We start from the raw sequence: 26,560 nt of genomic DNA on the forward strand, positions 1-26,560 counted from the left end.
GTAGAGGTCAGATGAGTAACACAAAGGAAATATGTTGAGTCAGGGATATAAGGAGTGGTGGGGACTGTGTGTGGAATAGACACAACTAGACAGATTATGTGTTATGATCAAATGTTGCTGAATCTTTTACTTAAAATAAAAAATACACAAAGAAACAACCCCCTCCCCCAGAAATATAGATTGTGAAGTCTCCTGATTTAAATGTTATTTAAATAACACACACACACAGTGAGGGACCAAACAGATGTATTTGCCATCTGTGGTCTAAGGACTGGTCACATGGTTCTACTCCCAGCTCAGGGAACAGTAAATGCTGGATAAATGCTGTTGGATTAAGCTGTACCTCCTGCTTCTGAGGTCTGTTTCCTTTTCTGGTCAGGACCTGTTTTCTGCCACTGGAGAGGAGAGGGGGCCCAGGGCTATTTACCCTAATGTGAGAGATTAGCTTTCAGTTCTCTGAAAGGGATTTTGTAAACAAATCCTGTTTCCATGCTCCCCTGTACCACATACACAATATCCGTATGTAGGTACATTTACAATACTTGCTAATACATTGACACTTGCTCAGTGCTATTCTGAGGAAGCCGAGGCCCAAAGATCACTAGTAAGTAGTATAAACAGGACCAGATCATAGCAACTATTTATTGAGAGCCTATTAGGTATGCACTGGGGATAGGTATACCCATGGAATCTTCACTACAACCTTGTGAGGTAGCCCTCATCATCCACTTTACAGATTAAGGGGGGGAAAAAAAATGAGGCCCAGAAGAGGTACAGATCATACAGCAGGGAAGAGGCAAACCTGGGCCCTCTGTGCTAGAAACTGAGGGTGGATCACTTCACATTCCTTCCTTCCAGCCTCTTCTTTGTGGGCACAGAACTAGATGCTGCAAGCTGATTAAAAGTGCCAAAATTTGGGGGTAGGGGTCCAGAGGCCTGGGGATGATAGAAAGACTATCCTCTAGGAGTGGGCATTAGGTCCTCAAGACAGATAACCCTTCTCAACTTCAAAAGGGCTATTTTGTGCCTAGTCCAGGAACACTAGTAGCTATGAGAAGGAAATGGACTCTCTGCTTGAGGACAGAGTACCGGAGTGCTTTGAGAAGCCTACCTCCTGGCTCCAGGACACACAGTTTTACTAGCAGAAAGAGATTTGTGTGGGCAATCTTCCTCCGTGCCATACAAAAGGGTTGCTTAAGCCGATATGAGTCACATCGGAAGCTTTTACCATATTTGTCACTCTGTAACTGCTTTGATGATGAATTTTGCCTCAAATGCCACAATTTTGGCATTGGAGGATTTTTGAGATTGTAGGACCATTTGGTCTTGGCAGAAGCTTCTTCCTCCCCAGCGGCAGAGCTTGACCTATATAAGTACTGCAGGCCTAGCAGCATTTCCTGGGCGGCTGGCTGCTCTGGCCACACCAGAAAGGGCTGTTCAGGCTGCACAATTTCGCAACGCAAGGGCAACCGGAGGGCTCCCCGGTAGCCTGATGTTCTATTCCCCTGAAGCTCCACCACGTCCGGATTATCCCTAGCCACATAAGGCGCCGTCAATTCCATCGCGAGTGAAGAGTGCCCGTTTCCTAGACGTCAGTTACTCTGCTCACAAGCAAACCCAGAGCAAGGGTAAGATATAGGGGTCCAGCACCGGAAACGGAAAGGTCCACAAGCCTGTGCCCCTCTAGGAAGAGGCTGCGAACCTTCTCGGTAGGTTTAACTCCTCATTCACCTGGTCGAGCGAGAGCTTTCCATCCGCAGCCGCTGTCAGGAACGTCACACTGTCGGCCTGGCTCGGGATTCCAGGAGTCCATCAGCCCGGACTTCGGGGCCCCGACTATCAAAGCAGGGCTAAAGGAAGAAGGGCGGTCGCTGCCAAGGACATATCGGGAGAAGAGTTAACAAAGTCATTCAGAGCAGCACAGCACAAAGACTCCATGGTCGGACGTCTGGGTTCTCCAAAGCACACTTCGAGGCCCTAGGAAGAAAGTTTCCCTTCCATCTTAAAAGAGGCGTGTTAAGCTTGGTGCTGACTACATATCCCAGCATACACCTCACGCGCCTCTTAGACTCGCACAACATAACTACCATACCCACGTGCCTTCTGCGGCTGTGCAAGAACCAGAGTTCCGGAAAAGAGAACTACGGTTTCCGACTCGCATGATAACTGCGGCGGCGCTATTTAAGAAGCGTCAGCAAGGAGTAGTCTGGCCACGCCCCTCTCTTCCAGTTCCGCTGTCTCAGATAAGCGGCGAGAAGCGGGGCGGAGCCCTAGGCCCGAGCCAAGATGGCGGCTGCGAAACCAACCCTTACGGACTCGCTCTCGTTTTGCCTCGCGCAGCTCACGGCGGCAGCAGGGGAGGGTCAGGGTGGGGAAAAGGACCCAGCTAGCAACGAGACACCCCTGGGCCGCGCGCTCTTAGCTCTCCGCACGCGCCACATCAAGGCAGCGGGGGGAATCGAACGCTTCCGGGCACGCGGCGGGCTCCGCCCCCTTCTCGCGCTGCTACGGCGAGCGGCTGCAGCGGACCCCGCCCCGTCCGAGGCAGGTCCTGGCTCCGCCCCCTCGTCGGTTGCGTCAGCTGCTTCTGGTCCCGCCCCTTCCTCTGACTCCACCCACTCTGTTGGGTCGTCGCCTTCGCCGCCAGTGCGCCTGCGCAAGACGCTGGACTTGGCGCTCAGCATCCTAGCCAACTGCTGTACGGAAGGGGAGTGCCGGGCTGAAGTGCGCAGACTCGGAGGCATTCTCCCTTTGGGTAAGTGCTCCGCCTCCATTTCCTAGAATGATTTCACCCGCGCTTCCCCCTTGTCTAGTCCTAGACTGTTTTGAGTACTTTGTGTCAAACCCTGGAATAACATGCTTTATGACGGCGCCGCCCACCTATCTCTCAAGATGTCACTACTCTCCCATGACGTCACTACTTTTTCTGTAGGTTATACTCGAGCTCAGACCAGATAATTACAACCATAATCTAGGTGTTGGCACCTCTCCCGCATCTAGGCAGTTGGAGACTAAAGGGTTATTAATGATACTTCAGATGATTCTTGTCTTGCATTTATGATATTAATAGTCTGACCTTGTGCGATGGACTGAAACCCCCCTTGGATGAGCTGCAGGCAAAAAGGTGAAGTTCAGAAATTGGTGTAGTTAACTATACCAATAAAGGCACCTAACACCTCCAAAACTAGGATTCCTTGTAAAATGAAATAATAATAGCCACCTTGCATAATTGGAGTATGGAGAAAACTTAATGCAAAGGTAGAATGCATAGACTCTATGCACAGGCAGGGTATTTCGAGTAATTGAAAACTCATACAATAAAAAAGAACCCAACAAAAGCTTTTCTGTTTACCAGATAAATTGGTGCCTCCTAGTGGCATGCAAACGCAGTATACCTGTATACAGTACACCATGCAAATGCATTATACACGTCATGCCTGTCTTCTGAAATTATTCCAGTTTTGATGTAAGCTCAATTTTTTGGATAAAGGGAAGCATTAATATATTTAAAACTTGCATAAAACATATGTGGACTATAATGAGTTTGACAAGAGCCTGGAAGATTAATAAGCCCCTCAGTAAACAATAGAATTTGTTATCACTCCCATCATTCAGTCACTATTTTGCATTTTAAGTATCTCTGAAATCCATCTCCTCCTGTGTTTCCACCATGTGATCAGAGACTGCTTGTTCTCAGCAGTGCAGTAACTTATTTGGTTCAGACCACTGTCCATTCTCACCTGGTCTCTTTGTCACTCTCAGGCTCTATTCCTTTCTCCTATAATACGTTCCCCCCATGGTTGCCAGATTGTATTATATTGCTTCCCTTCTTAAAATCCTGTGTATCTCCTGTGTGTCCTGAGCTCTTGATCTGACATTTGAGGCCCTTCATTAGATCATGGCACAGATCCTCGGTGTTACCTCTGGGCTCTTGCAAAGGCTGCTTCCAAACCCAAAATGCCTTGTAATATCCCCATCCACCATCCTTCTAGTAAATACCCTCTAGACCAAGCTCATGTGTTAGCTTCTTTCAGAGACTGTCCCTGACTCTCTCAAGCCATATTCTGGAAGTGACTGATAGAGAAATAAAAGGCTAAACTCTCTTTTCAGTGACCATTCTTCAGTGTGTGAAGACAGATAGCATCCAGAACCGAACAGCCCGTGCTCTGGGGAACTTAGCCATGGAACCTGAGAGCTGTGGGGATATCCACTCTGCTGGTGAGAAGGCTATGAGGGTGGGGTTAACTGGGAATTAGGGTGGGATAAGGGCTTAGGTAGACGCCTTTGCTCACCCTTTGTCCTCCCCTTTCCTCTCCAGGTGCTGTTCCTTTGCTCGTTGAGAGCCTGACAGCTTGCCAGGACTCACAGTGCCTGCAGAGTGTGGTGCGTGCCCTTCGCAACCTGGCAGACTCACCGCAGCACCGCCTGGCCCTGGCACAGCAGGGAGCAGTACGCCCACTGGCTGAGCTCCTGGCTGCTGCCCCAGACCCTGCGCTAACCTCAGCCCTAGTCCGTGCCCTCCTGGAACTCAGCCGAGGCTGTTCCCGAGCCTGTGCTGAGCAGCTAAGTCTGGGTGGGGGACTGGGCCCACTTGTCAGCCTGACTTCTCACCCAAAACGGGCAGTACGTGAAGCAACCATCCTGATCCTTGCCAACCTGTGTGCCCAGGGCCTAGTACGGCCTGCACTAGGCAATGCTGGTGGTGTGGAGGTGTTACTAGGTGAGCTCCGGCGGCGTCGAAGCACCAATGGAGCCAGCTCGGCTTCCCAGCAACCATTGGTGCGGGCTGTGTGCCTTCTGTGCCGGGAGGCTATCAACCGTGCCCGGCTTCGGGATGCTGGTGGTTTAGAGCTGCTCATGGGCCTACTGCGGGACCCTCGTGCCAGTGCCTGGCATCCACGTGTTGTAGCTGCTCTTGTGGGCTTTCTTTATGATACTGGGGCCCTGGGCCGGCTACAGGCTCTGGGACTTGTACCTCTCCTGGCTGGGCAGCTGTGTGGAGAGGCTGGTGATGAGGAAGAGGAGGGAACAGAAGCGGCTTCTTGGGACTTCCCTGAGGAACGGACCCCTGAGCGGCCTGAGGCTGGAAGCTTCCGAAGCCTCAGGTGAGTCCTCACCACAGGGCCTAGGAGGGTGGGTGATATATTTTGGGATGGGGGCTTGTCTGCTTTGGCCCTCTTTTCACCTCCACCCTCCATTCTGTTCAGTAAGATTTTGTTGTTGTTGTTTCTAACTCCTGATTCCTTCTTGTTCCCTGACATGACTACTTTCCAGTCCTATTAAACACAGCTTCTATCCCTTGGATCTGCTTTTTAACATTGGTTCTATCTCATCACCTTGAACTTTGGGCCCCAGACAAATTCATTGGGAGGTAGTACGTACACTGATTATTTATAGTGGTATGTTCTGGAATACAAGTTCTTATTCTGTCACCATCACTTACAAACTGAGACATCAGGGGAAGGCTAATTAACTTCTCTGGGTCTCTGATTCTTTGTGCATACAATGGAGGATAACAACATACCCTACAGGGTTATTGTAAAGATTAATGGCACAAAGCAATGTTCAGTAAATGTCAGCCTTGTGAATTCTGTGATTCATCTCTGATCATTGTCCGTGGTGCCTGTTGCACTCTTAGAACTGGTCTCCTCCTTATTTTTGAACATGACAGGAAGATGTTATCTGAGGACCTCTCTGGTTGCTGTTCTGTCTGCTTAGAATACTTTTCCTCTTGCATGCCTTCATCTCTCACCACCTTTAAGTCTTTGTTCAACTCTTGCCACATTTGTAGGGGATCCATCACCACTCTATTTTAAATTTCAACTTTTGCCTACCTTGGATCTTTTAATAACCTTTTCTTTTCACTATTATTACTTCACCACACTAACATGACACTAATCTACCATACGGTTTACTTACTTAGGTTGTCTGTTTCCCTTCAGTAGAACATAAACTTCAGGAGGGCAAGAACTTTGTTTTATTCAATGCTTCTCCCCCGCACTTAAAAAGGACTAGGCACATGATTAATATCAGTAATTACTGAATGAGGATTTATTATTATTATATTATGTATTATTAATACACCCTCTTCTTCCCCTACTGGCTTTACCTTCTTTTCACAGTTCTTTTGACTCTATTCCCTTGCCTTGGCTCTGGGTTCAGTCTGCTTTTCTTTTTGCCCTCTGCAGGTCATGGCTGATCTCTGAGGGCTATGCTGCAGGCCCTGGAGACATTTCTCCAGACTGGTCTCCTGAGCGTTGTCCATTGCCAGAGCCAGCAGAGCCAGTCAGTCCCACCCCTGGCCAGACCTCGCTGCAGACACCACGTACACTACGCATGCAGGGTCGTAGCCCTGCTGCTTCTGCTGCAGAGGAGCCTTGGGGACGTGAGGGGCCGGCACTACTGCTGTTGTCACGCTTCTCCCAAGCTCCTGACCCAAGTGGTGCACTTGTGACTGGTCCGGCACTGTGTGGCTTGCTGGCCTATGTGACAGGTGCACCAGGCCCACCAAGCCCACGTGCACTACGCATCCTGGCACGTCTCACCTGCAACCCTGCCTGTCTTGAGGCCTTCGTGCGCAGCTACGGTGCAGCGCTGCTGCGAGCTTGGCTAGTGCTCGGTGTTGCACCAGACGATTGGCCTGCACCACGTGCCCGGCCTGCACTCCAAAGCCAGCACCGGGAACTGGGTATGACTTCAGTCTTTCTGCTTACATTAGTGACCCCATTTTCCTCCTGTGCCTTCTGTGGGCCCAGTACCTTGACTTTACTGCTCATCGGTCCTCTCACTGTCCTCTCTAGTCCACCATCCAAGCAACCCTAGACACCAGGTGTTGGGGATGTTGAAGAGAACAGGAGGTCTTGGGACTATCCCTTCTGCTCCGTAGCATGTAGAGAGAGTTCTGTTCTACCATCTGTTTAAATCTTGGAGCTCAGATAACCTGACCTCAGGCTTGGCTCCCAACAACCTAGAATCTTGCCTGTCTGCATTTCTTTACTCAATAGGTTCTGCGTTGTCCTGACTGCTTCTGCCCTGGGCATACTGACTTGTGAACCCAGACCCTGCCACCATTTTCCACACTGTCAGGAAGTTCCCTGTCTTCTGTGCCCTTATGGTAGATTCTTTTAGTCCTTGAGGGCCAAGAATCACATCCCCTGTTGGTCAGGGAAAAGCTTTTTTCTGTTCTTGCCCTTGATTTCTAATCCCTAGTGTCTTAACCCTCTCTCTCCAGGGCCTAAAGTCGTCCCCCTCTTCTGTGCCTCGATTTCTTGTCCTGAGGTTTTACCCCTTCCTTTCAAGAGCCCAAAGTCCCTGTCTCATCCATCCTACCCCAGTCTTTGACATCAACTCCCAATCTGACCTGGTCTGCTGGCCCCTGCAGGTGAGATGCTGCTTCAGAATCTGACCGTACAGGCTGAATCGCCCTTTGGAGTCGGTGCCCTCACTCACCTGCTGCTCTCTGGGAGCTCTGAGGAACGTGTAGCCTGTGCACTGACCCTGCCCTTCATCTGTCGGTGAGGGGGATGTGGGTGTCTTGTAGGGGTTGGGGAAGAGGGTTGCTGTTCCAAGTCCTAACCTTGTCCACCTTCTGAAAGACCCCCTTTCTCCCTTTAGGAAGCCCTCTCTGTGGCGCCGGCTACTTCTGGACCAGGGTGGCCTCCGTCTCCTCCTCACAGCACTTACTCGGCCAGCTCCACATCCACTCTTCCTCTTCTTTGCTGCGGACTCCCTTTCCTGTCTCCAAGGCCTGGTGTCTCCCACTGCGAGCCCAGCCTTTCCACCTGCAATCCCCTTGGATCTAGAGCCACCCTCCCCTTGCCTCTATGAACCTATGCTGGGCCCAGCCCCGGTCCCAGCTCCTGACCTGCACTTCCTCCTGGACTCAGGCCTACAGCTCCCTGCTCAGAGAGCTGCCTCAGCTATGGCCTCCCCTTTCTTCCGGGCCCTGCTGTCTGGCAGCTTTGCCGAAGCCCAAATGAACCTGGTGCCACTGCGAGGGCTGTCACCCAGTGCAGCCTGGCCTATCCTGCATCACTTGCATGGTTGCCGGGGCTGTGGGGCTGCCCTGGGACCTGTGCCCCCACCAGGCCAACCCTTGCTGGGCTCAGAGGCAGAGGAGGCCCTGGAGGCTGCTGGCAGATTCTTGCTGCCTGGGCTGGAGGAGGAGCTGGAAGAGGCTGTGGGCCGCATCCATCTGGGTCCTCAGGGTGGCCCACAGTCAGTGGGAGAGGTATTCCGTCTGGGCCGGCCCCGATTGGCTGCCCACTGTGCACGCTGGACACTGGGGCCAGGGCAGTGCCCAAGGAAGCGGGCCCTGGCCCTTGTGGGGCTTGTGGAGGCAGCAGGTGAGGAAGCAGGGCTCTTGACTGAGGCTTTACTAGCTGTGGTGATGGGGATTGAGTCAAATGGCTAGGGACCCAGCCTAGACTGTTGATGTCTCTTGGGAGAGGACCTAAAGATGAATTGGCTGTGCAGGAGGCCTCCCTCAGAGTATCACGAGAGAAGCCTGAGCAGAGTTATCATCGAGGACTGAAGAGAGGATGGACCTGGACCTCAGTATGGTCTGAAGACCCAGGAGTGAGAAGTCAAGGCCAGGGTCTGGGCATGGGGCCCAGAGGAAGGAGAAGAGCCCAGGGACCCGGGCATCTGACTTGGCCCAGCACTATGGGGTTGAGATTAAAACTTTGCAATTGAATATTATTATTGTCTGTGTTTCTGCTTACTTTCCTGTGGGAGGACTCCCACCCCTTCACACACCAAGCATGGTCTTGTCTAGATCTCTTTGTCTTGATACAGGCCACCCATAGCATGTAGAAGTTTATAAGTAACTTTCTAGTGGTTCCTGGTGCCCTGAAATAGGGTGGAGTTGCCAGTTTCCTCCCTGGGATGTGGTTTTGGGCCCCATGGGAAGGATCTCATTGCTTAGAGTCAACCACCTGGACACATAACTTGGTCAGGGCTGAAAGAATGCTGTGAGGTAGAGTTTAATGTCTTGGCATCACTTTTTTCTGTTGGGCCCTTAGTCTCAGAGTCCATTTTTGTCTCCTGGACCAAGTTTCTTAATGCTTTCTGCGTGAGGGAAGGCCTGCTGTGTTCCATATATTTCAAGGTACTGTTTTAATCATGCCCAGAGAGAGCCATTGCCTTGTGCTTGCATTCAGGTGAGGGAAGTACTCACATTGCTTTGGTCTCCAAGGTCTCTATCATCTGACTTCCAGATCCTTGATTACTTGACAGCCTGACTCAGGAGAACTCTGGATTGGGCCTGCCTGGGTCTGCTTTGGGGAAACTAAGGTTGGCACATGCTGTTGCCTCTTTGGATGTTAGTCTAGGTCTCTGGTTGTCAGGCTGTGCAGAGAGCTTTTTTAAAAAATATGATGCCTGTGCCCTTTCGGATGGAATTGTACTGGAGGGCTGCCCTGGGCATCAGTACTTTTTTAAAAAAAAGTTTCCCAGCTTCTGACTTGCTCCTGGGTTAAGACCCACAGTTCAGTTCTCAGGTGTGTCTACCAGAGTGGCTGCAGGACAGCTGTCCTTGCCCATCTCTGAGTGTCACTTTTTTTTTTTTTAAGAGAGAGAGAGAGAAAATTTCTTAATATTTATTTTCTAGTTTTCGGTGGACACAACATCTTTGCATGTGGCGCTGAGGAACCCGGGTTACTCACATGCCAGGCGAGCGCGCTACCGAGTAAGCCACATCCCCAGCCCTGAGTGTCACTTTTCTACCTTGAGTTCTCAGGGGAAAGCTTTTGGTTAGTTTGGGGCTGGAGTCTCTGTCTTGCTTTCTTCTCTTTCATCAGAATCTTGGGAAGGGGCTACTTTGGAATAGCCTGGGGCACCTCAGGGTTGGGGAAGGGCTTAGTCTTGCAGACTGACTGGGAGTGCTGAGTCTGTTTGGGGCTTGGGCCTGGGTTTCATTTTCCTTGTTCATTTGTATATCATTTTCCAGGTTTCTACCTTAGAGTCTAGTTGGGCTCAGTGTCCTCTGTCTCTGATTTTTTTTTTTGGGGGGGGGTCTAGTAATGTATACCTCTTGGAGTCTCTGTATTTGATTGTCTGTCAGGGTCTCCAAGGGAAGGTCTCTGAACCTGGGATCTGACAGATCCTTAGAACAGCACTCCTGTCCCCAGCTCAAAAATTCTGTCAGCTGACAAGCCTCTCAGGAATGCCCTGGGTGGAGGGGCCTCTGTCTAGGACTTAATACTGGCTTTGGGCCGGGAGTAGTCTGTGGTTATGAGTTTCATTAGACAGGGGCTCTACAGCCTGATCTGGAAGAGCCACTTCGGGCTCCGGCTCTGGCCGCCCTGGGCTCTCTGTTCAGTTTAGGCCAGTGCCGGGGTGTGGCCGTCTCCGCGGCAGGCCAGCGGGCTGGGTTTGGGTGGGCCCCGGTGCTCCCTTTTCGTCCACGCCCCCACCCCGGGTTCCCCGGTTCCTCGTCACTCCCCCCATCCCCATCCCAACGGGTCCCAGCTTCCTTACATGGTCACGGCCCGGCTTCCAGCTCCCGGACGTCCCCCCGCCCCCCGCCCCCACCGGACACGGCCCCCGCCCTGCTCGCCCCGCGCCGCCTGCCCGCGCCCCGCCATGGAGGATCTGGGTGAGTGGGGCCCAGAACCGGGGTCCCCAGCTTCTCACCACTGCCTTGAAAACGCTTCCCCACCCTTGCACTCCGCACATCTCCCCATCCCTGTCTTCTCACTCCTGCTTCTTTCTCTGTCCGCTCGAGACTCCTTTCCGACTCCACTCCACGTCCCCCTTCCTGCCTCTCCCTTCCTGCCTTTCCTGGGCTGGCCGCTCCCTCCCTTTTCCTTCGCTCGGCTCCTTCAGTTCTGACTTTGGATGGTCAGGGAAGTGCAGCGCCTGGACTAAGAGACGCTGGAAAGGGAGGGGTTAAAGGAGCCTTAGGTTCCAGGGACTGGGAAAGGAAACCAGAGAGGTGTGTGACATCAATTTTGGAAATAAAAGTGACCAGGGGGCCGGCACCAGGATTTCGGGAAGGAAAGAGTTAAGGGCTCCTAAGTATGTAAAGGTCAAGTCCTTGGGGCAGGATAGAGAATAATAATTGAGGAGTGCCAAGATGCTACATAAAAGTAACGGGTTCCAGCAAGATGTTCAGAGAGGAAGAGTGAAGGGCCAGGGGCTTCTAGATTCTGGAAGGGAAAGGGTTCAAGGCACCCGAATCTAGTGTGGGATGTTTGGGGGCAAGAAGAAGGACCCAGGTATCTTGTCCTCTCTTTGCTGAACTGGGGCAGAAAGGCTGTGTCTTCCATGTGAGACAAGATGTTCAGGCACCCTGCAGTAGAGGGTGCTCCTCAGTAGAGGGAACTGGTATTGGTACCTGGGAGAAGAAAGGAATCAGAAAGCTGGTCCCAGCAAATTCACCAATGAGGAGTTTAGGGTGGGACTCAGTGGGGCTGGGAAGGGGGACCAGGCTGGGCGGGGGCCTGTTTAGATAGAAGGAGGAATTAGCAAGTATCAGGAAGTTGGGTGCCAGGCAAACAGCCAATTGAGCAATTTAAAGTGGATCCAGATTTGGCTCGAGTAAAGAGTCAATTTTGACTGCACTGGGAAAGACGTGGAGAGTAAATGAAGCAGGTGGCTGGGTTTGTGCTGGACTCTGGGTTAGCTAGTCTGGATATCTGCTCATAAATACTCCTTGCTACCCTTCCACTTCTCTGCCTTGGTCTGGCCCCATGTTTATGCGTTTTGATCTCTGCTCTTAATATTGGCTTCTGCCCTTTCCAAATAATGCCTACTTGGAACTATTATCCTCTAATCAATTAAGGCCCTGTCTCTGCCCTTAACCTTAACTCCTTAATCTCTCACCCTGAGGGCCTCTCCCTGCAGATGCCCTGCTCTCTGACCTGGAGACCACCACCTCACACATGCCAAGGTCAGGGGCTCCAAAAGAGCGGCCCCCAGAGCCACTCACACCTCCCCCACCCTATGGCCACCAGCCGCAGGTGAGATAAGATATGGGGGTCTGGGGCAGCCACTCTGGCCTAGGAGAATTTGAGCCTGTGTGGGGCAAAGCACAGACCTGTCATTCCACACATGGTGTCTCTTCTCTCTGTAGACAGGGTCTGGGGAATCTTCAGGAGCCTCTGGGGACAAGGACCATCTATACAGGTGAGGGACCTAGGAAATAGGGCACTGAGAAGGGGAAGCCTCTTGAGGCTCAGGTGAGGAGGCTTGCATTACCCACTCCTAAACTCAAGCTCCTACCCTGTTTCTCAGCACGGTATGCAAGCCTCGATCGCCAAAGCCTGCGGCCCCCGTGGCCCCTCCATTCTCTTCTTCCAGTGGTGTCCTGGGCACTGGACTCTGTGAGCTAGACCGTTTGCTTCAGGAACTTAATGCCACCCAATTCAACATCACAGGTACCAGGGTTACTGAAACAGACTTTGATGGGATGGGGGCAGGGCAGGGCAGAGACTAAGGGGCACAGACTTTCTAAATGTCCAGTTAAAGGGACACAAACCTTTGAATGGGAGGGTGGCTTGATCATGGCCCCATGCCCACTACTTATCTCTTATCTCTCCAGATGAAATAATGTCTCAGTTCCCATCTAGCAAGATGACTGCAGGGGAACAGAAGGAGGAACAATCTGAAGACAAGAAAAGACCCAGCCTGTGAGTTTGGCATTGTTGGGAGAGCTGGAAGAGAAGTGATGGGTCTTGGATGTTTGAGTTATTAAAGGGAAATTACTCTGGGAGGCTCTGAGATGACACCAAATATGATTTTGCAGTCCTCCCAGCCCATCCCCTGTTCTCCCAAAGCCTTCAGCCACCTCGGCCACTCTGGAGCTGGATAGACTGATGGCCTCACTCTCTGACTTCCGTGTCCAGAACCATGTGAGTCAGGGCAGATGTGGGCTAGTGTGAACTTTGACTCCTTGACCTATTTTAGACCCTTCCACATCTACTGCCTTGTTGACTCAACTCTTATGTCCTCTCTACTGTAGCTTCCAGCCTCTGGGCCAACCCAGCCACCAGTGGTGAGCTCCACTAATGAAGGTTCCCCATCCCCTCCAGAGCCAACTAACAAGGGCAGCCTGGACACCATGCTGGGGCTGCTCCAGTCTGACCTCAGCCGCCGTGGTGTTCCCACCCAGGCCAAGGGTCTCTGTGGCTCCTGCAGTAAACCTATTGCTGGGCAGGTAAGTGGATTCCTGTGAGAAAGGAGATAATATCCACAGACCCATCCTTATTGAGAATCAGGTTCAGGGTTTTTCCCGTTGTTCCCTTTAAATAAATAACATTGTAAAGGGGATATTATTTATTTATAATTTTTGTTTTTCTGATTTTTTTGGGTGCTGGGGATTGAACCCAGGGCCTTGCACATGCTAAGCATGTATTCTACCACTGTGCTATACTCCTAGCCCACTATTTATGTTTTGTGGGTGAACTGAATCTCTGACTCACACAGCAAATAAGTGGTAGAGAATTCCAATCTAGTTACTATTGTGGTCTTAACTGTCTGCCAGACACTGTGCTAGCTCCTTTCAAATCCCCATCTCACAAAAGGCTCATTGGCTTTATCCAGCATCTCTCAGGCACCCACAGGCTTTCTTTTCCCCTTTAGAGTCTGGTCTGGTCTGGGAGCTCTGATTCTTGGCTTATGACTGAGCAGATGTCACTAACAACAGCTGTGCCCAGTGGTTGACCTAGAATCTCCTGATAGATAATGTGCTTGATTCCTATCCTAGGATTGCCAGTCTCAGTAAAGTTGGGTAGCATTGACTTTCTTGGGCTCTAGGCATTTTCATCTTTATGGGTCCCTTCTGCTATTTAAAAAAATCATGCCTGTGCTGTGTTGGTATAAAGATGAAAATATTGACATTATATATTAAATCATTTCTTTTTTAATTTATATATATATATATATATATATATATATATTTGTTGTAGATGGATAAATACCTTTATTTTGTTTATTTATTTTTATGTGGTGCTGAGGATCCAACGCAGGGCCCTGCACATGCTAGGCCAGCACTCTACTGCTGAGCCACAACCTCAGCCCCTTAAATCATTTTCTTTTAGTTCATCTTTTGTTGTTCTGATTTTGAAAGAAATTAAAACCTTTCCATGGGCCCCTAAAAGTATTGTGAGCTGTATGCACTGTACCTGGCATACCTTGTGGATAAGTCAATCCTGGGGCAAAGTTGGAAGAACTGAGTTGAATCTCCATCAATTACAGGTTGCAGGACCTTGAATGTTAGATTTTTTCATCCTAGTCTTTCAGAGATAAGACTTGAAAAGTGCCTTGTAAAGTGTCCAGTGCTCAATGGGCATATGGCAGTCCCAGACCTCTCCCCGAATCTCAGGTGGTGACAGCCCTGGGCCGCGCCTGGCATCCGGAGCACTTCGTTTGCGGTGGCTGCTCCACCACCCTGGGAGGTAGCAGTTTCTTCGAGAAAGATGGAGCCCCCTTCTGCCCCGAGTGCTACTTCGAGCGCTTCTCTCCAAGATGTGGCTTCTGCAACCAACCTATCCGACACGTAAGCCCCGCCTGGCCCTTTAGATTGCATATTTGTCTCATCTAGAGCACCTATGAGGTGGGCGTCACCCTGATTGGTTCCACTTACTAACCTGCACCTCCACCGCAACTCTATCACTCCACAACCTCCGTGGCCTTCTCTCTTTGACTCTAGAGTTCCGTGTTAGATCTTATGCACCTCAGACTAATTCCTCAGCCCAGTCACCCAGGTTCCAGGCGGGAGCAGGAGGGGAAAAGGGACAGAGGGCCACGCTGAGTATTCCCTTTCCTTCTCCGTAGAAGATGGTCACCGCCTTGGGCACCCATTGGCATCCAGAGCATTTCTGCTGCGTGAGCTGCGGGGAGCCCTTCGGAGATGAGGGTGAGAGCTGCGCACCCACCTTAACAGCCCGTAGATTCACTGGCTATCTAGCCCCTCCCGGACTTCCGAGGACCATGACTTTTCTCCTGGACCCATCCCCTCTCATTCTGCTCTCGCACCAGACCCATCCCCGAGTCCCTACCACTCACTCTCACTGCCCCTCTGCTGGTGCTGCAGTCTCAGATCTTTAGAGGTCTTCAGTCCTGCCCGCACCATTTTTTTTTCCAGTCCTTTCGATTCTTGCTTCTAGGTTTCCACGAGCGTGAGGGCCGCCCCTACTGCCGCCGGGACTTCCTGCAGCTGTTCGCGCCGCGCTGCCAGGGCTGCCAAGGCCCCATTCTGGATAACTACATTTCAGCGCTCAGCGCGCTTTGGCACCCTGACTGCTTCGTCTGCAGGGTGCGGTGATGTGGGACGGGATTTTGCAGGGAAGGGTCAGCGGGAGGCAGGACTAGGAGGGCGGGGCGGGGCGAGGCTTAGCAGGGGGTCACGGGTGAGTTATTCCAGTACTAACTAGTTATCTGGTCCGGGCTTTGGCTGCTGACTCATTCTTTCGCGGCCTTCCTTCCCTAGGAATGCTTCGCGCCCTTCTCCGGAGGCAGCTTTTTCGAGCACGAGGGCCGTCCGCTATGCGAAAACCATTTCCATGCACGGCGCGGCTCGCTGTGCGCCACGTGTGGCCTCCCAGTGACTGGCCGCTGCGTCTCGGCCCTGGGCCGCCGCTTCCACCCGGATCACTTCACTTGCACCTTCTGCCTGCGCCCCCTCACCAAGGGCTCCTTCCAGGAGCGCGCCGGCAAGCCTTACTGCCAGCCCTGCTTCCTTAAGCTCTTCGGTTGATCCGCCGAGCTTCCCGTTCGTGAGGCCGTGCTCCCGCAAAGAAAAAGAGCGAGTCCTCCAGACCCCAAGGTCTTGCTTTCTGAACTTATGGCTGTTCCCAACTCCCGCTCTTTGTAGCCCCACCTGCCGAAGAGAGCCGTCCCTAAAGTACACTACGTCCCCCGGTGGCCAAGTTCAGAAAAGGCCCCACCCATCCGAACCCACACGCCCAAAGAGGATCTTAGGCTGAAGAGAGATCCCGAGTGAGTCCTTCACTCTGTTCCCACCCTTGAAACAGCCCCCTGACTGGAGGAAGCGTCCTTGCAATTCCGACCAATCAGAGGCCAGATCAGGACATCCCTGTTTCCCGCTCCCTCACCATTCTGTGCACTTTTTTCTACGTACATAAATACACATTCCACGTCTCATTGGTGCTGTGTCTCTGCGCCGCAGAACCTTGCCATCACTTGAAGTCCCCGCCCCTTGTGCAGCTCGGTCGGGAGTTAAGTTCTAGGCCGCAACCCTGTGGCCAGAGCAGGAACTACAGCCTCAGATCTTAACTTGGGTATTTCAAATTATCAGTTGAGCCCCAGGCTGAAAAGGCCAGCCACCTGCTCAGGATTGTACAGATAGTGGCAGAACCAGGACAGCAGCCTGGGGCCCTATTGAATCTTCTGCCCTCATTCCTCCTTTCCTCAGCTTCCTCTATCCTTGAAATAAGGAAATTGCTGTTCTTTCTTTGGTTTCCAGATTTTATCCCCTTAAAGTAACCTCAGAGATTGTGCTCCTTCCATAAGTGCCAAGTTATATCCACCATTTGGATCAGTGCTCTTTGCCTCTTACTAGTATTAACTCCCCCCACCCCCATATGTTCTACCCCCTGTAGGTGTCATGTAGACATGGCAGGGAAGTCAGCACGTTCAGACTCATTATTTACTTTCCCTGCTGGTTCATCAGTAACTCCATCAGGCATGCTGGGTGGTGCTGAGTACACAGAGATAAGTCATGCCTAGGCAGAACTTCCCAGGCTGGTGGAAGACATGGATAACACATGGTGTGGCCAGGAGAGTGACTGAGGGAAGCTCTGGGGGCTGTGGGAGATGGAAGGAGGCTTCTAAATTAGACCAGGAGTCAATGAGGGCTTCCTGGAGGAAGTGTTACCTGAGATAAGTCAGAGCAGAAAAGGGTGGGATCAGTGCTGGTTAATCTTCAGCCTGGAACAAGGCTGAGGAATGTGTTGAGGAGGCTAATGAAGTTCTGACTCCACGGAAGTCCCCAAATCCCAGAGACCTTTATGAGTCTTAGAACCTTTACCTAGGATCCTGCAGTTCCTTAGGGAGGGCGCCTAGACCCCTAGGAATACATGCTGGCCTCTGGCAGATCTTCTGATCTTTTCCAAGTCTTCCTGGTTCTTCCCAGTTCTGCTTTTTCCCTACCTCATATCCTCCCTGGGGAATGCTGTCCATTCTCTAGTGTCAACTACCTCGCTCTCTTGAGGATGCCCAAATTGGCCATCTCCAGTCTTGATTCATTAATCCACCAAATTTTTACTGAGTCCTTACTGGGCCAGACTTGGGTGGGGGTGAGGGAAAATGGGTAACCCAGCAGATGTGGCTCCTTCTCCTCAGGGAACTAAAATGTAGTAGGGAAGACAGCTGACAAACAAGTACACGAGTGACAAGTGTAATGAAGGAAAAGGACCTTCCCTGTCAGCTCTTCCCCAGTTTCCATCTCATGGCACCTCCCTAGCTTCCTCATAGCATTTATCATTTGTGAATAGGTGTTTGTTACTTGTTTTTGTCTGTTTCTGAATCTGGAACGAAAGCTCCTGAGAACAGGCAACCTGTTTGTTTGGCTGACCATATGTCATTATTCCTTAAACAATAAGGTACAACAACTATGTATACAGCATTTACATTGCATTAGGTGTTACAATCTAGAGGTGATTTAAAGTATATGGGAGGATGTGAGTAGGTTATATGCAAATATTATGCCATTTAATCCAAGGGAGTTGATTGTCTCTAGTTTTAGCATCTTCAGGGGCCTCCTGAAACCAATTCCACACAAATATCAAGAGATGAGTGTACATCAAATATTAGATAAGCCACAAGCTGGAAAGCTGGTGACCTCTGCAAGACTATACAGATAGTGGTGAAGCCAGGACAGGAGCTCAAGCTGGGGCCCCAGTTGTAAAGAAAAACAGAGAGAGAGAGAGAGAGAGAGAGAGAGAGAGAGAGAGAGAGAGAGAGAAAGAGAGAGAGAGAAGCAAGCAAGGTGCAGGGGTAAAGTTAAAGGGCTGCTCCTCTGAGCTGCCAGCTTTATATATTATATATATCCATAGGTTATATTAGGTCATTGATGTCATTAGTACATATTGCTCATTGTATAAAGTTACTGTTCTGTGGGCAGGTTTAGGTGCAGTGACACATTGGTGTTGTCTAAGAGAGTTCCTTTATTCCCAGAAGCTGAGTGTTTGAGATTAAGGTTGAGGCTGATAAGACTCTAGTCCAGAGCCTCCTCCCAAAGGACATTACCATAGCAGTTAGGCACTGAGCATATATTAGTCATCTTACTAGTTCCAGGGAGAAACTGTAGAATATCCAAATCAGAGCACCTGTTACCCTCCAGGAGATTTCTCACCAGAGGAATGCTGCCTTGTACATATCCACAGCCAAATTCCTTACACCCAGTGAATCTTCCCACCTCCATTCCTCCCTCTTCAGCTCTCCGTATCTTGAAGTAAGTGTGATTTGCTCCCCATTCTCTGCCTATTTTGGTTTCAGACTTTTCTCATCTGAGGGATTTATTTTGAAGGAAACCATATTAAAGCATTTCTTAAGCAAATTCATCATGTTCCCTAAAATATTTTTCTCTGTTTCCCATAGCAAGGATGATTGTAGTTGCCATAATCAGATAGGAATCCCCCGCCACCATTTCCTGACTTCCAAGTCTGGTCAGTCCTAGAAAGGCGGATGTGCAAATAATCACCATCTTTTCTTTTTTTTTTTTTTTTTTTTTTTTTGAGAGAGAGAGAGAGAGAGAGAGAGAGAGAGAGAGAGAGAGAGAGAATTTTTAATATTTATTTTCTAGTTCTCGGCGGACACAACATCTTTGTTGGTATGTGGTGCTGAGGATCGAACCCGGGCCGCACGCATGCCAGGCAAGCGCGCTACCGCTTGAGCCACATCCCCAGCCCACCATCTTTTCTTACATCTGGTCCTATGCTGAGCAATGGGAGTCTAGGGATGAATTGGATCAGTCCCTGCTCTTGAGGAGTCTCTAGTTTGTTGGGGAGACAGACCCGGACAAGGGTCACACAATGTGCTCAGAACTCTATCAGAAAAATCAGAGCACTTTATAGACTTCTATATAGGTGTCATAGACTAGATACTGAGCGCTGAAGAAGAGCTGGCCATTTGGGAAGCAGGGAGGTGCTCTAAGCAGAAGGCACAGCAAAGTTAGAGGGGCATGAAAATTTCCAGTTCAGGAATAAAAAGAGGAAAAAAAAAAGATAAAAGAAAGTCTGGGTTGGATAGGGCAAGCAAGTGGTAAGGAAATTGTGACTTCATTCAAGTTTTGGTATGGAGAAGCTAGGGGGCTAGGCAGGAATCAGGGCTTGGCAGACCTGGAAAATTGAGCCAAGGAGCTTGTACTTCTCCTGAGTGTCTTGGGGAGCTATGGAGGATTTCTTAGCAGGGGAGTGATCCTAACAGATTTGGGTTAAAAATAATCTCTCACCAGGCATGGTGGTGCAGCTCTGTAGGCTGAGGCAGGAGGATTGCTAGCTTGAGGCCAGCTTCAGCAATTTAGCAAGTCCCTAAGCAACTTAGGGAGACCCTATCTCAAAAAAAATTTTAGGGCTGTGGATGTGGCTCAGTGGTAAAGCACCCCCCTGTTCAATCCTTGGTAACCCCCACTACCCAAAATCTCTCTGGATTAACAGAACCTGGATCAGCAAGTTTTCCTAGGCTGAAGGGGATAACATTTTTAGGGGGTGAATGAGGTTACTTTGAGCCTGGGACACTGAGGAGGGGGTGGAGGCTAAGGCCCAGAGAGGAGTGTTTCTGAACTTGAAAGGGCTCAGCTCCCTAGGACCAGCCTTCGGCCTTGATATGGCCTGATTCAGCTAAATAAATCTGCAGAGGGGGGACAAGACCTAGGAGACTTGTCGGCTCATTGCCCCTGAGGTAACCATTAATCCCTCCCCTAGGGGAATCCAGATACTGGTCCCTTGAGGAGCAGATCCTGGGCAGAATGGAGGAATATATAGAAGCAGGCTCTGAACAAGGACTAGGGGACCAGAGGGTCCTAATCGACAATCCTGCTGACATCTTGGTCATTGCAGCTTATTTCTTGCTGGTCATTGGTGTTGGCTTGTGGGTGAGAAGTTGAAGGGGTATTGGGTTTCTGGGGCCTGGGGGAAAAGGTCTTATTGGATACCCTGAATAGATGTGGGGGAAGGATGCCTGGATCTTTGAGGGAGAAATGCAGGGTTGGGAAGGCAATCAAATCTTTTGAAAGTCTCAGTGATGCCTAGCCAACATTAACTCCTTGTCTTTCAATCTTCGGATTGTGCTAGATGAGGGGGGATCAATGGATTTTCATTAAGTTTAGCACTCTGAGGCCTCTGTTCCTTTGTCTACATTATGGCTGACTATCAGCCCATATCCCAGGTCCTCAGAAAAGTCAGGTTAAAGAATCCAGCCACACTCAGGCTTGAGTAGTTGGACACCAGGATTGGGGCCTGGGTCACTCTGGATGCCTGGGAGAAGGTTGGGGGTGGGGGTATGAACAAACAGGGGAGCCGAGTGCTGGTTAATCTTCAGCCTGGAACAAGGCTGAGGAATGTGTTGAGGAGGCTAATGAAGTCCAAAGATGTGCCCTGAACCCAGGTTTCCCCCATTTTTGTCCCCCAGTCTATGTGCAGAACCAACAGGGGCACCATTGGTGGCTACTTCTTGGCAGGACGAAGCATGATTTGGTGGCCGGTGAGAGCGGCTCAGCCATGGGATGGGGAGGAGGGACTCTAGAGAAGCTGCCTGGCTCATCCCCATCTCTGGTCACCAAGGTTGGAGCCTCTCTCTTCGCCAGCAACATTGGCAGTGGCCACTTTGTGGGCCTGGCAGGGACTGGTGCTGCAAGCGGCTTGGCTGTGGCTGGATTTGAGTGGAACGTGAGTTTTCATTTTCCACAATAACCCCATCTCAGCAGTAACCCCTAGAAGGGTCCTTGGGGAAGCTCCTGGTAGTGGGGCATATGAGACTGGGGTGGGATATCCAGTCACGGGTTGAAGTTGGTTTGGAGGTAGGAGGATGCACAAGATGATCGCTTTCAGAGCAGGGGTATGTCCTGCTCCTGACTTTCTATATATGAGCAGGTACCAGCCTCTACCCTCTCTAGGTGTTGATACACTGCTCTCTGAAGTGGCCCAAGCAGCTCAGAGGCAGAGAGGCACATGTTCTGAAGCTGGGCTCTGTGAGGATCTCTGGTTCAAATTAAAGCCCTTTGTTGAAGTTGATGAAGAGACAAAGCTCTGGGACTAGGGCTGACCTTAGAGGATTGGGGGAAATTAAGGCTTTGAACTCAGAGCTTCCTTCCTCTGAGCTGAGGCTGGACAGACAAAAAGTTTGAGTGGGTGAAGAAGAGAGGAGAGACAGCCATGCCTAAAAGATGCTAAGGTCAGTCTGCAGGTTCTGTGCTTGGGTTCATATGCTTGAGAAGGCATGGAGGAACATAAGGATCCTCCTGGGAGGGACTGACTGGGGCATGGGGTGGAGGGGGTGGTGGTGGTAGCCTGAGAGGGACTAAAGGGCTCTAGTTAAGGATCCAGTAAGGTGTCAAGATTCCTTTCCTTAATGCCTAGGGTCGAAGGTCATCTTTTGCAGTTGTCCTCTGGGCCCCAGGTGCAGACCTTCCTGGGACCTTCTTGTTCTGGAAGAGGTCTCTCAGGTCCTTTAGGGGCGAGGCGAGACTCATGACAGGATGCTAGACATGGAGTCACCCTTAACTGTCACGCTGCACCCACAGGCGCTGTTCGTGGTGCTGCTGCTCGGCTGGGTCTTCGCTCCTGTGTACCTGACCGCAGGTGTCATTACGATGCCGCAGTATCTGCGCAAGCGCTTCGGTGGCCATCGTATCCGCCTCTACCTGTCTGTGCTGTCACTATTTCTGTACATCTTCACCAAGATTTCGGTGCGCATGCGTGGCGGGCAGTACTAGCTCCTAGAAGGGCGGGGCCACCTAGTGGAGGTCTTTACAGATCTCAGGAGGGTGCGGGACCTAGGAGAAATCATTTTAAGAATCATGATAGGGGCGGGGTCTGAAAGGAATAGGTTTCAGGGGCTGGGACCACACTGGGTAGGACCTGAGAAGGCCGGGGCTTTGAAAAAAGAGGGAACCTTTAAGGTTTGGCCACATAAAACAGTGGCCTGGGCAGGAGGTGAACTTGGTCATTGCTCTTGCCCCTGGGTCCTGACCTGTATGCTTGCTCTTCTTCCCCAAGGTGGACATGTTCTCCGGTGCAGTATTCATTCAGCAAGCTCTGGGCTGGAACATCTATGCTTCTGTCATTGCCCTCTTGGGTATCACCATGATTTACACTGTGACAGGTAGTTACATCAAGGCCTTAGGTGGAGTGGGCATGGGGTTGGGAATTGGCTTTAAAATGTGCTGGGAACTGTGGTTGGGGTTTAGGAAAGCCACTAGAGGAAAGTGGGACAAAGAGGTTTGGAAGTGTGATGTGGTCCAGTCAGAAGGAACTAACTCTTTGGAAAACAAGCTCATATTCTGTCCCTTCTGTCCCTTGGATTTGGCCTGGAGGTTTGGGTGCCTAGTTGGTGCTGGGCTTAAGAGTGGGGACTGAGGATAAGTGAAAATTTTGCAGCTCTTGCTCTTCTTGAATGGACATAGTGGCTTGGCTATTCTTTAATACCTCTAGCAAAACTCAGTGCAGTTCTGAGGATCCCAGGGTGGAGACCAAGGTCAGAAACAGAATAAAGTAGGTGGTGTCTGGTGCTAAGGCAGGCTTCTCAGGCAATCTCTGGGGATGGGATGGAACAGAATTAGACCTTAGAGAACCACCCCCTTTTACTACCTAAACAAGAAAACAGCCAAGAGGGATCTATAGCTGGGATACTGCATGTGGGTGCTTTTCCAAGAAGTGCATCAGTGGGCCCTAAAACTCAGCCACCCTCTGCTTGGTCCAAGCCCTGCTTCTCTGTACTCTAGTGCATGAGCTTGGAGAATGGGCCATCATTTTGAGATATATTCTTCAGAGAGGGGTTCCTTGTCAAATTCTCAAAAAGACACCGTATATGCTAGGAATCAGGAGCTGGGCAGTCTCCACTAATTCAGGCCTGTTGCAGGAGGACTGGCAGCACTGATGTACACGGATACTGTGCAGACCTTCGTCATTCTGGGGGGTGCCATCGTTCTCTCAGGTTACGGTATGGGGCTCAGCCAATGGGGGAGGGGCATGGAGATCTCAACCCAGAATCAGGGACAGGATATTGCAAGTCACTAGTATGTGGGTCCTAAGGATGGTATTTGTATTGGTGTTAGTCCCCTGATGGCCTTGTCTGCACAGCTTTCCACGAGGTGGGTGGCTATTCAGGGCTCTTCGACAAATACCTGGGAGCAATGACTTCGTTGACGGTGTCCAAGGATCCGGCTGTGGGCAACATCTCCAGCTCCTGCTATCAGCCACGGCCCGACTCTTACCACCTGCTCCGGGACCCTGTGACAGGGGACTTGCCTTGGCCTGCACTGCTCGTGGGGCTTACCATCGTCTCAGGCTGGTACTGGTGCAGTGACCAGGTGTGAGATCAGGGCATGAACTGAAGTGGATTTGGGGTAGAATCCTAAATGCCTGAGCAGAGCTGAGATGGGTGGTGCCTAACCCCATGCCCTCACACCTCACCTCTGCCCCTGGAATTATGTAGAAGGCATGGTTTGATGGGGTGAGAGCCATGCCCTGGTGGAGCTAAGACAGAACCAGGTGGCAGGATCTGAAGATGGAAACCTACAAGGGGCATCTCAGAACCAGAAGCAGGGTGCAAATTAGAGCTGGGAGGGGGTGGCAAGGCCTGAGGGGTGGGGTGTGGGGACAGTACATGGTAGTTGAATGCACCTCTCATAGGTCATAGTGCAGCGCTGTTTGGCTGGAAAGAACCTGACCCACATCAAGGGGGGCTGCATCTTATGCGGCTACCTGAAGCTTTTGCCCATGTTTCTCATGGTCATGCCAGGCATGATCAGTCGCATTCTTTACCCAGGTAATATCTGCATTCCTGCCCTGCCCAACAGTCTGTGCCCCATCCAGCTCCCTTCTTATGCAAGGATTCAAGTGCCTATGTCCTATTTCTTGCTACTTTTTTAAATTTTGGGAATCCAGTATCCCAGTCCTACCTTCCACCAGGGACCCCATCTCTCTCCTCTGCTGGTATTCCCAGTATCTACTAGGGAGGCAGATTCTCTGTCCTAGCCTGTTGTGACTTCTTTTTGCAGATGAAGTAGCCTGTGTGGTACCGGAGGTGTGTAAACGCATATGTGGGACTGAGGTGGGCTGCTCCAACATCGCCTACCCACGGCTTGTTGTGAAACTCATGCCCAATGGTGAGGACAGGTGCCTGGGATGCTCCCTGCCCACATGTGCAGGGAGGCCAGGAGACTGCCAATGTAAAGGGTCACTCCTTGCCAAGCCTGCACCCACCTTGCGACACCCTGGAAGCCCCATCCTCACAGCTCCTGTTGATGCACAGGTCTTCGTGGACTTATGTTGGCTGTCATGCTGGCTGCACTCATGTCCTCGCTGGCGTCAATCTTTAACAGCAGTAGCACACTTTTCACCATGGACATCTATACACGCTTGCGGCCTCAAGCAGGCGAAGGGGAGTTGCTGATAGTTGGACGGTGCGGCCTAGGTTCCCTCTACCCTCCCCCAACTCCTGCCCCACAAATGAGCCTGGGGTGGGGGCATAAAGCACCTGCAAGGTTATGGGAGACAGGAGGGAACTGGGTAAAAATCTTTTGATGGCTCCCAACTGCAGGATCTGGGTAGTGTTCATTGTGGCAGTGTCAGTGGCCTGGCTACCAGTAGTGCAGGCAGCACAGGGCGGGCAGCTCTTCGATTATATCCAGTCAGTCTCCAGCTACTTGGCACCACCTGTATCTGCAGTCTTTGTGCTTGCCCTCTTTGTGCCCCGTGTTAATGAGAAGGTAAGCAGTGTACTTGTGAATGTGGGGCAGGGCTTGGGCATCCTGAGCAGGCTAATGATGTTTCTTCCACAGGGTGCCTTCTGGGGACTGATTGGAGGCCTGCTGATGGGCCTGGCACGCCTTATTCCTGAGTTCTCCTTTGGGTCTGGCAGCTGTGTGAGACCCTCAGCATGCCCAGCACTCATTTGCCGGGTGCACTACCTGTACTTTGCCATCATGCTCTTCGTCTGCTCTGGCCTCCTCATTCTCATAGTCTCCCTGTGCACTGAGCCTATTCCTCAAAAGCATGTAAGTGTTGGCCTCTGGAAAGCTGGGTGACCAGACTTGCACTGTCTGAGCCAGAACCATCTTCATCCCCATCTGTCAGTCTGATTCAAGAAATACCCAGTGGGGGAGGACCTGAATTTCTATGCTAAGGATTAGTAGGAGCTGGCTGGGAGACCAGTTTGAAGTTGCATTTATAGAGCAAGCACATTTTAATTTAAATGATATTTATTTGAAGTAATGGGGGGAGGGTGAGCTAAACATTTTGGAGGGTTGGCAATTAAAGTTTCCCAAAGCCAATTCTGGGTATGGCCTTTGGAACTCAAATGCAGAATACAACTAGTAGCTGAGAGGGACAGAGTATCATCTTGTAAGAGTTTGGTCTTATGCTGAACCAAGGCAGGTACTCCAGAGCAGGGCTGATTGAGGCAGGCAAGACAAAAGGGCTGGGCCTGCAAGGACGGGAAAGTTTCCTCAGCAGCAGGAAAACTGTGAGCAAATGCCCATAGGAAAGGAACACTGTGAACAGAACTATAAGACCAGTCTATAGTACTACAGTTCTGGGTGGGTACAGGAGACTTGGCGTGTAGAAGCAGGGGGTGAGCAAGGTCAATGGTTTTAAGTACCTAGCTGAGCAGCTTAGGGTTTGAGTGAGCTAAGCCTGGGTTAGATATGTAGACTGGACAAGGGTGTGTGAGGGAGGGCAGTGACAAGGCTGGTATGCCACTGTAGCAAGAGGCCTTAGGGACAGAAGTGGGAGAATGAAACTCCCACTTGGTCTCTGTTCCCACCCCTTCCCAGCTCCATCGCCTGGTTTTCAGTCTCCGGCACAGCAAGGAGGAACGAGAGGACCTGGATGCTGATGAGCTAGAAGGTCCAACCTCTCCCCCTGTACAGAATGGGTGTCCAGAGCATGCAGTGGAGATGGAGGGTAAGGCATTGCCTAGGGAGGTGGGCCCTGGGAACTTGGGGGGCGAATTTCCTTCAAACTAACTGTAGTACCTCAATTTCTCTTAGAACCTCAGTCCGTGGCACCAGGTTTATTCCGCCAGTGCCTGCTCTGGTTCTGTGGAATGAGTAGGGGTCGTGCAGGTGGTCCTCCACCCCCTACCCAGGAGGAGGTGGCTGCAGCAGCCAGGCAGCTGGAGGATATCAGTGAGGACCCAAGTTGGGCTCGTATAGTCAACCTCAATGCCCTTCTTATGATGACTGTGGCCACATTCTTCTGGGGTTTTTATGCATAACATCAAATGTGTTGGATACCATGAGCCATAACTAGGGTAGGGCTCATCCTCACAATAATTGGGGATGGAGAATCTATAGTAGTTCCCAGGGAAGGGAGGAGAAGGGGCAAAATAAGAGATAAGGCAGGAAGGTCTTCGTTCTTCCTGCCTTATCTCT

At 51.0% G+C, this 26,560-nt stretch overlaps 3 protein-coding genes across 3 annotated transcripts; all 3 read left to right on the forward strand.

The window, feature by feature from the left end:
* The first annotated feature begins 1,913 nt into the window (after positions 1 to 1,913).
* Positions 1,914 to 8,664, forward strand: Armc5 (armadillo repeat containing 5). The gene is made up of 6 exons (XM_026400424.2): positions 1,914 to 2,755; positions 4,111 to 4,218; positions 4,319 to 5,105; positions 6,189 to 6,688; positions 7,382 to 7,514; positions 7,615 to 8,664. Exons 1-6 carry the CDS (start codon positions 2,287 to 2,289, stop codon positions 8,411 to 8,413), a joined length of 2,796 nt encoding a protein of 931 aa, XP_026256209.1. The 5' UTR covers positions 1,914 to 2,286; the 3' UTR covers positions 8,414 to 8,664.
* A 1,868-nt stretch (positions 8,665 to 10,532) lies between these two features.
* On the forward strand, positions 10,533 to 16,107 carry Tgfb1i1 (transforming growth factor beta 1 induced transcript 1). The gene is made up of 11 exons (XM_026400443.2): positions 10,533 to 10,597; positions 11,848 to 11,963; positions 12,077 to 12,129; positions 12,238 to 12,380; positions 12,545 to 12,632; positions 12,749 to 12,854; positions 12,965 to 13,159; positions 14,327 to 14,500; positions 14,779 to 14,860; positions 15,111 to 15,259; positions 15,434 to 16,107. The coding sequence occupies exons 1-11, from the start codon at positions 10,585 to 10,587 to the stop codon at positions 15,698 to 15,700; spliced, it is 1,386 nt and encodes a 461-aa protein (XP_026256228.2). The 5' UTR covers positions 10,533 to 10,584; the 3' UTR covers positions 15,701 to 16,107.
* A 3,826-nt stretch (positions 16,108 to 19,933) lies between these two features.
* Slc5a2 (solute carrier family 5 member 2) lies at positions 19,934 to 26,404 on the forward strand. Its single transcript, XM_077802468.1, has 14 exons — positions 19,934 to 20,059; positions 20,596 to 20,667; positions 20,748 to 20,852; positions 21,707 to 21,871; positions 22,182 to 22,287; positions 23,044 to 23,124; positions 23,265 to 23,494; positions 23,817 to 23,952; positions 24,185 to 24,292; positions 24,439 to 24,589; positions 24,727 to 24,895; positions 24,968 to 25,183; positions 25,961 to 26,090; positions 26,177 to 26,404. The coding sequence occupies exons 1-14, from the start codon at positions 19,934 to 19,936 to the stop codon at positions 26,401 to 26,403; spliced, it is 2,022 nt and encodes a 673-aa protein (XP_077658594.1). The 3' UTR covers position 26,404.
* Positions 26,405 to 26,560: the final 156 nt, after the last annotated feature.

This window comes from Urocitellus parryii, chromosome 9 (genome assembly GCF_045843805.1).
Source record: "Urocitellus parryii isolate mUroPar1 chromosome 9, mUroPar1.hap1, whole genome shotgun sequence".
NCBI classification, from domain to species: domain Eukaryota; kingdom Metazoa; phylum Chordata; class Mammalia; order Rodentia; family Sciuridae; genus Urocitellus; species Urocitellus parryii.

Excerpts from the sequence above, each read along its gene's own strand:
- Tgfb1i1 (XM_026400443.2), top strand. Across the intron at positions 11,964-12,076 it reads CCTATGGCCACCAGCCGCAG|ACAGGGTCTGGGGAATCTTC; the intron begins GTGAGATAAGAT and ends TTCTCTCTGTAG. Across the intron at positions 12,381-12,544 it reads CACCCAATTCAACATCACAG|ATGAAATAATGTCTCAGTTC; the intron begins GTACCAGGGTTA and ends TTATCTCTCCAG.
- Slc5a2 (XM_077802468.1), top strand. The coding sequence starts at position 19,934 with ATGGAGGAATATATAGAAGCAGGCTCTGAACAAGGACTAGGGGACCAG. Across the intron at positions 23,953-24,184 it reads CAGTCGCATTCTTTACCCAG|ATGAAGTAGCCTGTGTGGTA; the intron begins GTAATATCTGCA and ends TTCTTTTTGCAG. Across the intron at positions 24,896-24,967 it reads TGCCCCGTGTTAATGAGAAG|GGTGCCTTCTGGGGACTGAT; the intron begins GTAAGCAGTGTA and ends TTTCTTCCACAG.
- Armc5 (XM_026400424.2), top strand. The coding sequence starts at position 2,287 with ATGGCGGCTGCGAAACCAACCCTTACGGACTCGCTCTCGTTTTGCCTC. Across the intron at positions 2,756-4,110 it reads CGGAGGCATTCTCCCTTTGG|TGACCATTCTTCAGTGTGTG; the intron begins GTAAGTGCTCCG and ends CTCTCTTTTCAG. Across the intron at positions 4,219-4,318 it reads TGGGGATATCCACTCTGCTG|GTGCTGTTCCTTTGCTCGTT; the intron begins GTGAGAAGGCTA and ends TTTCCTCTCCAG.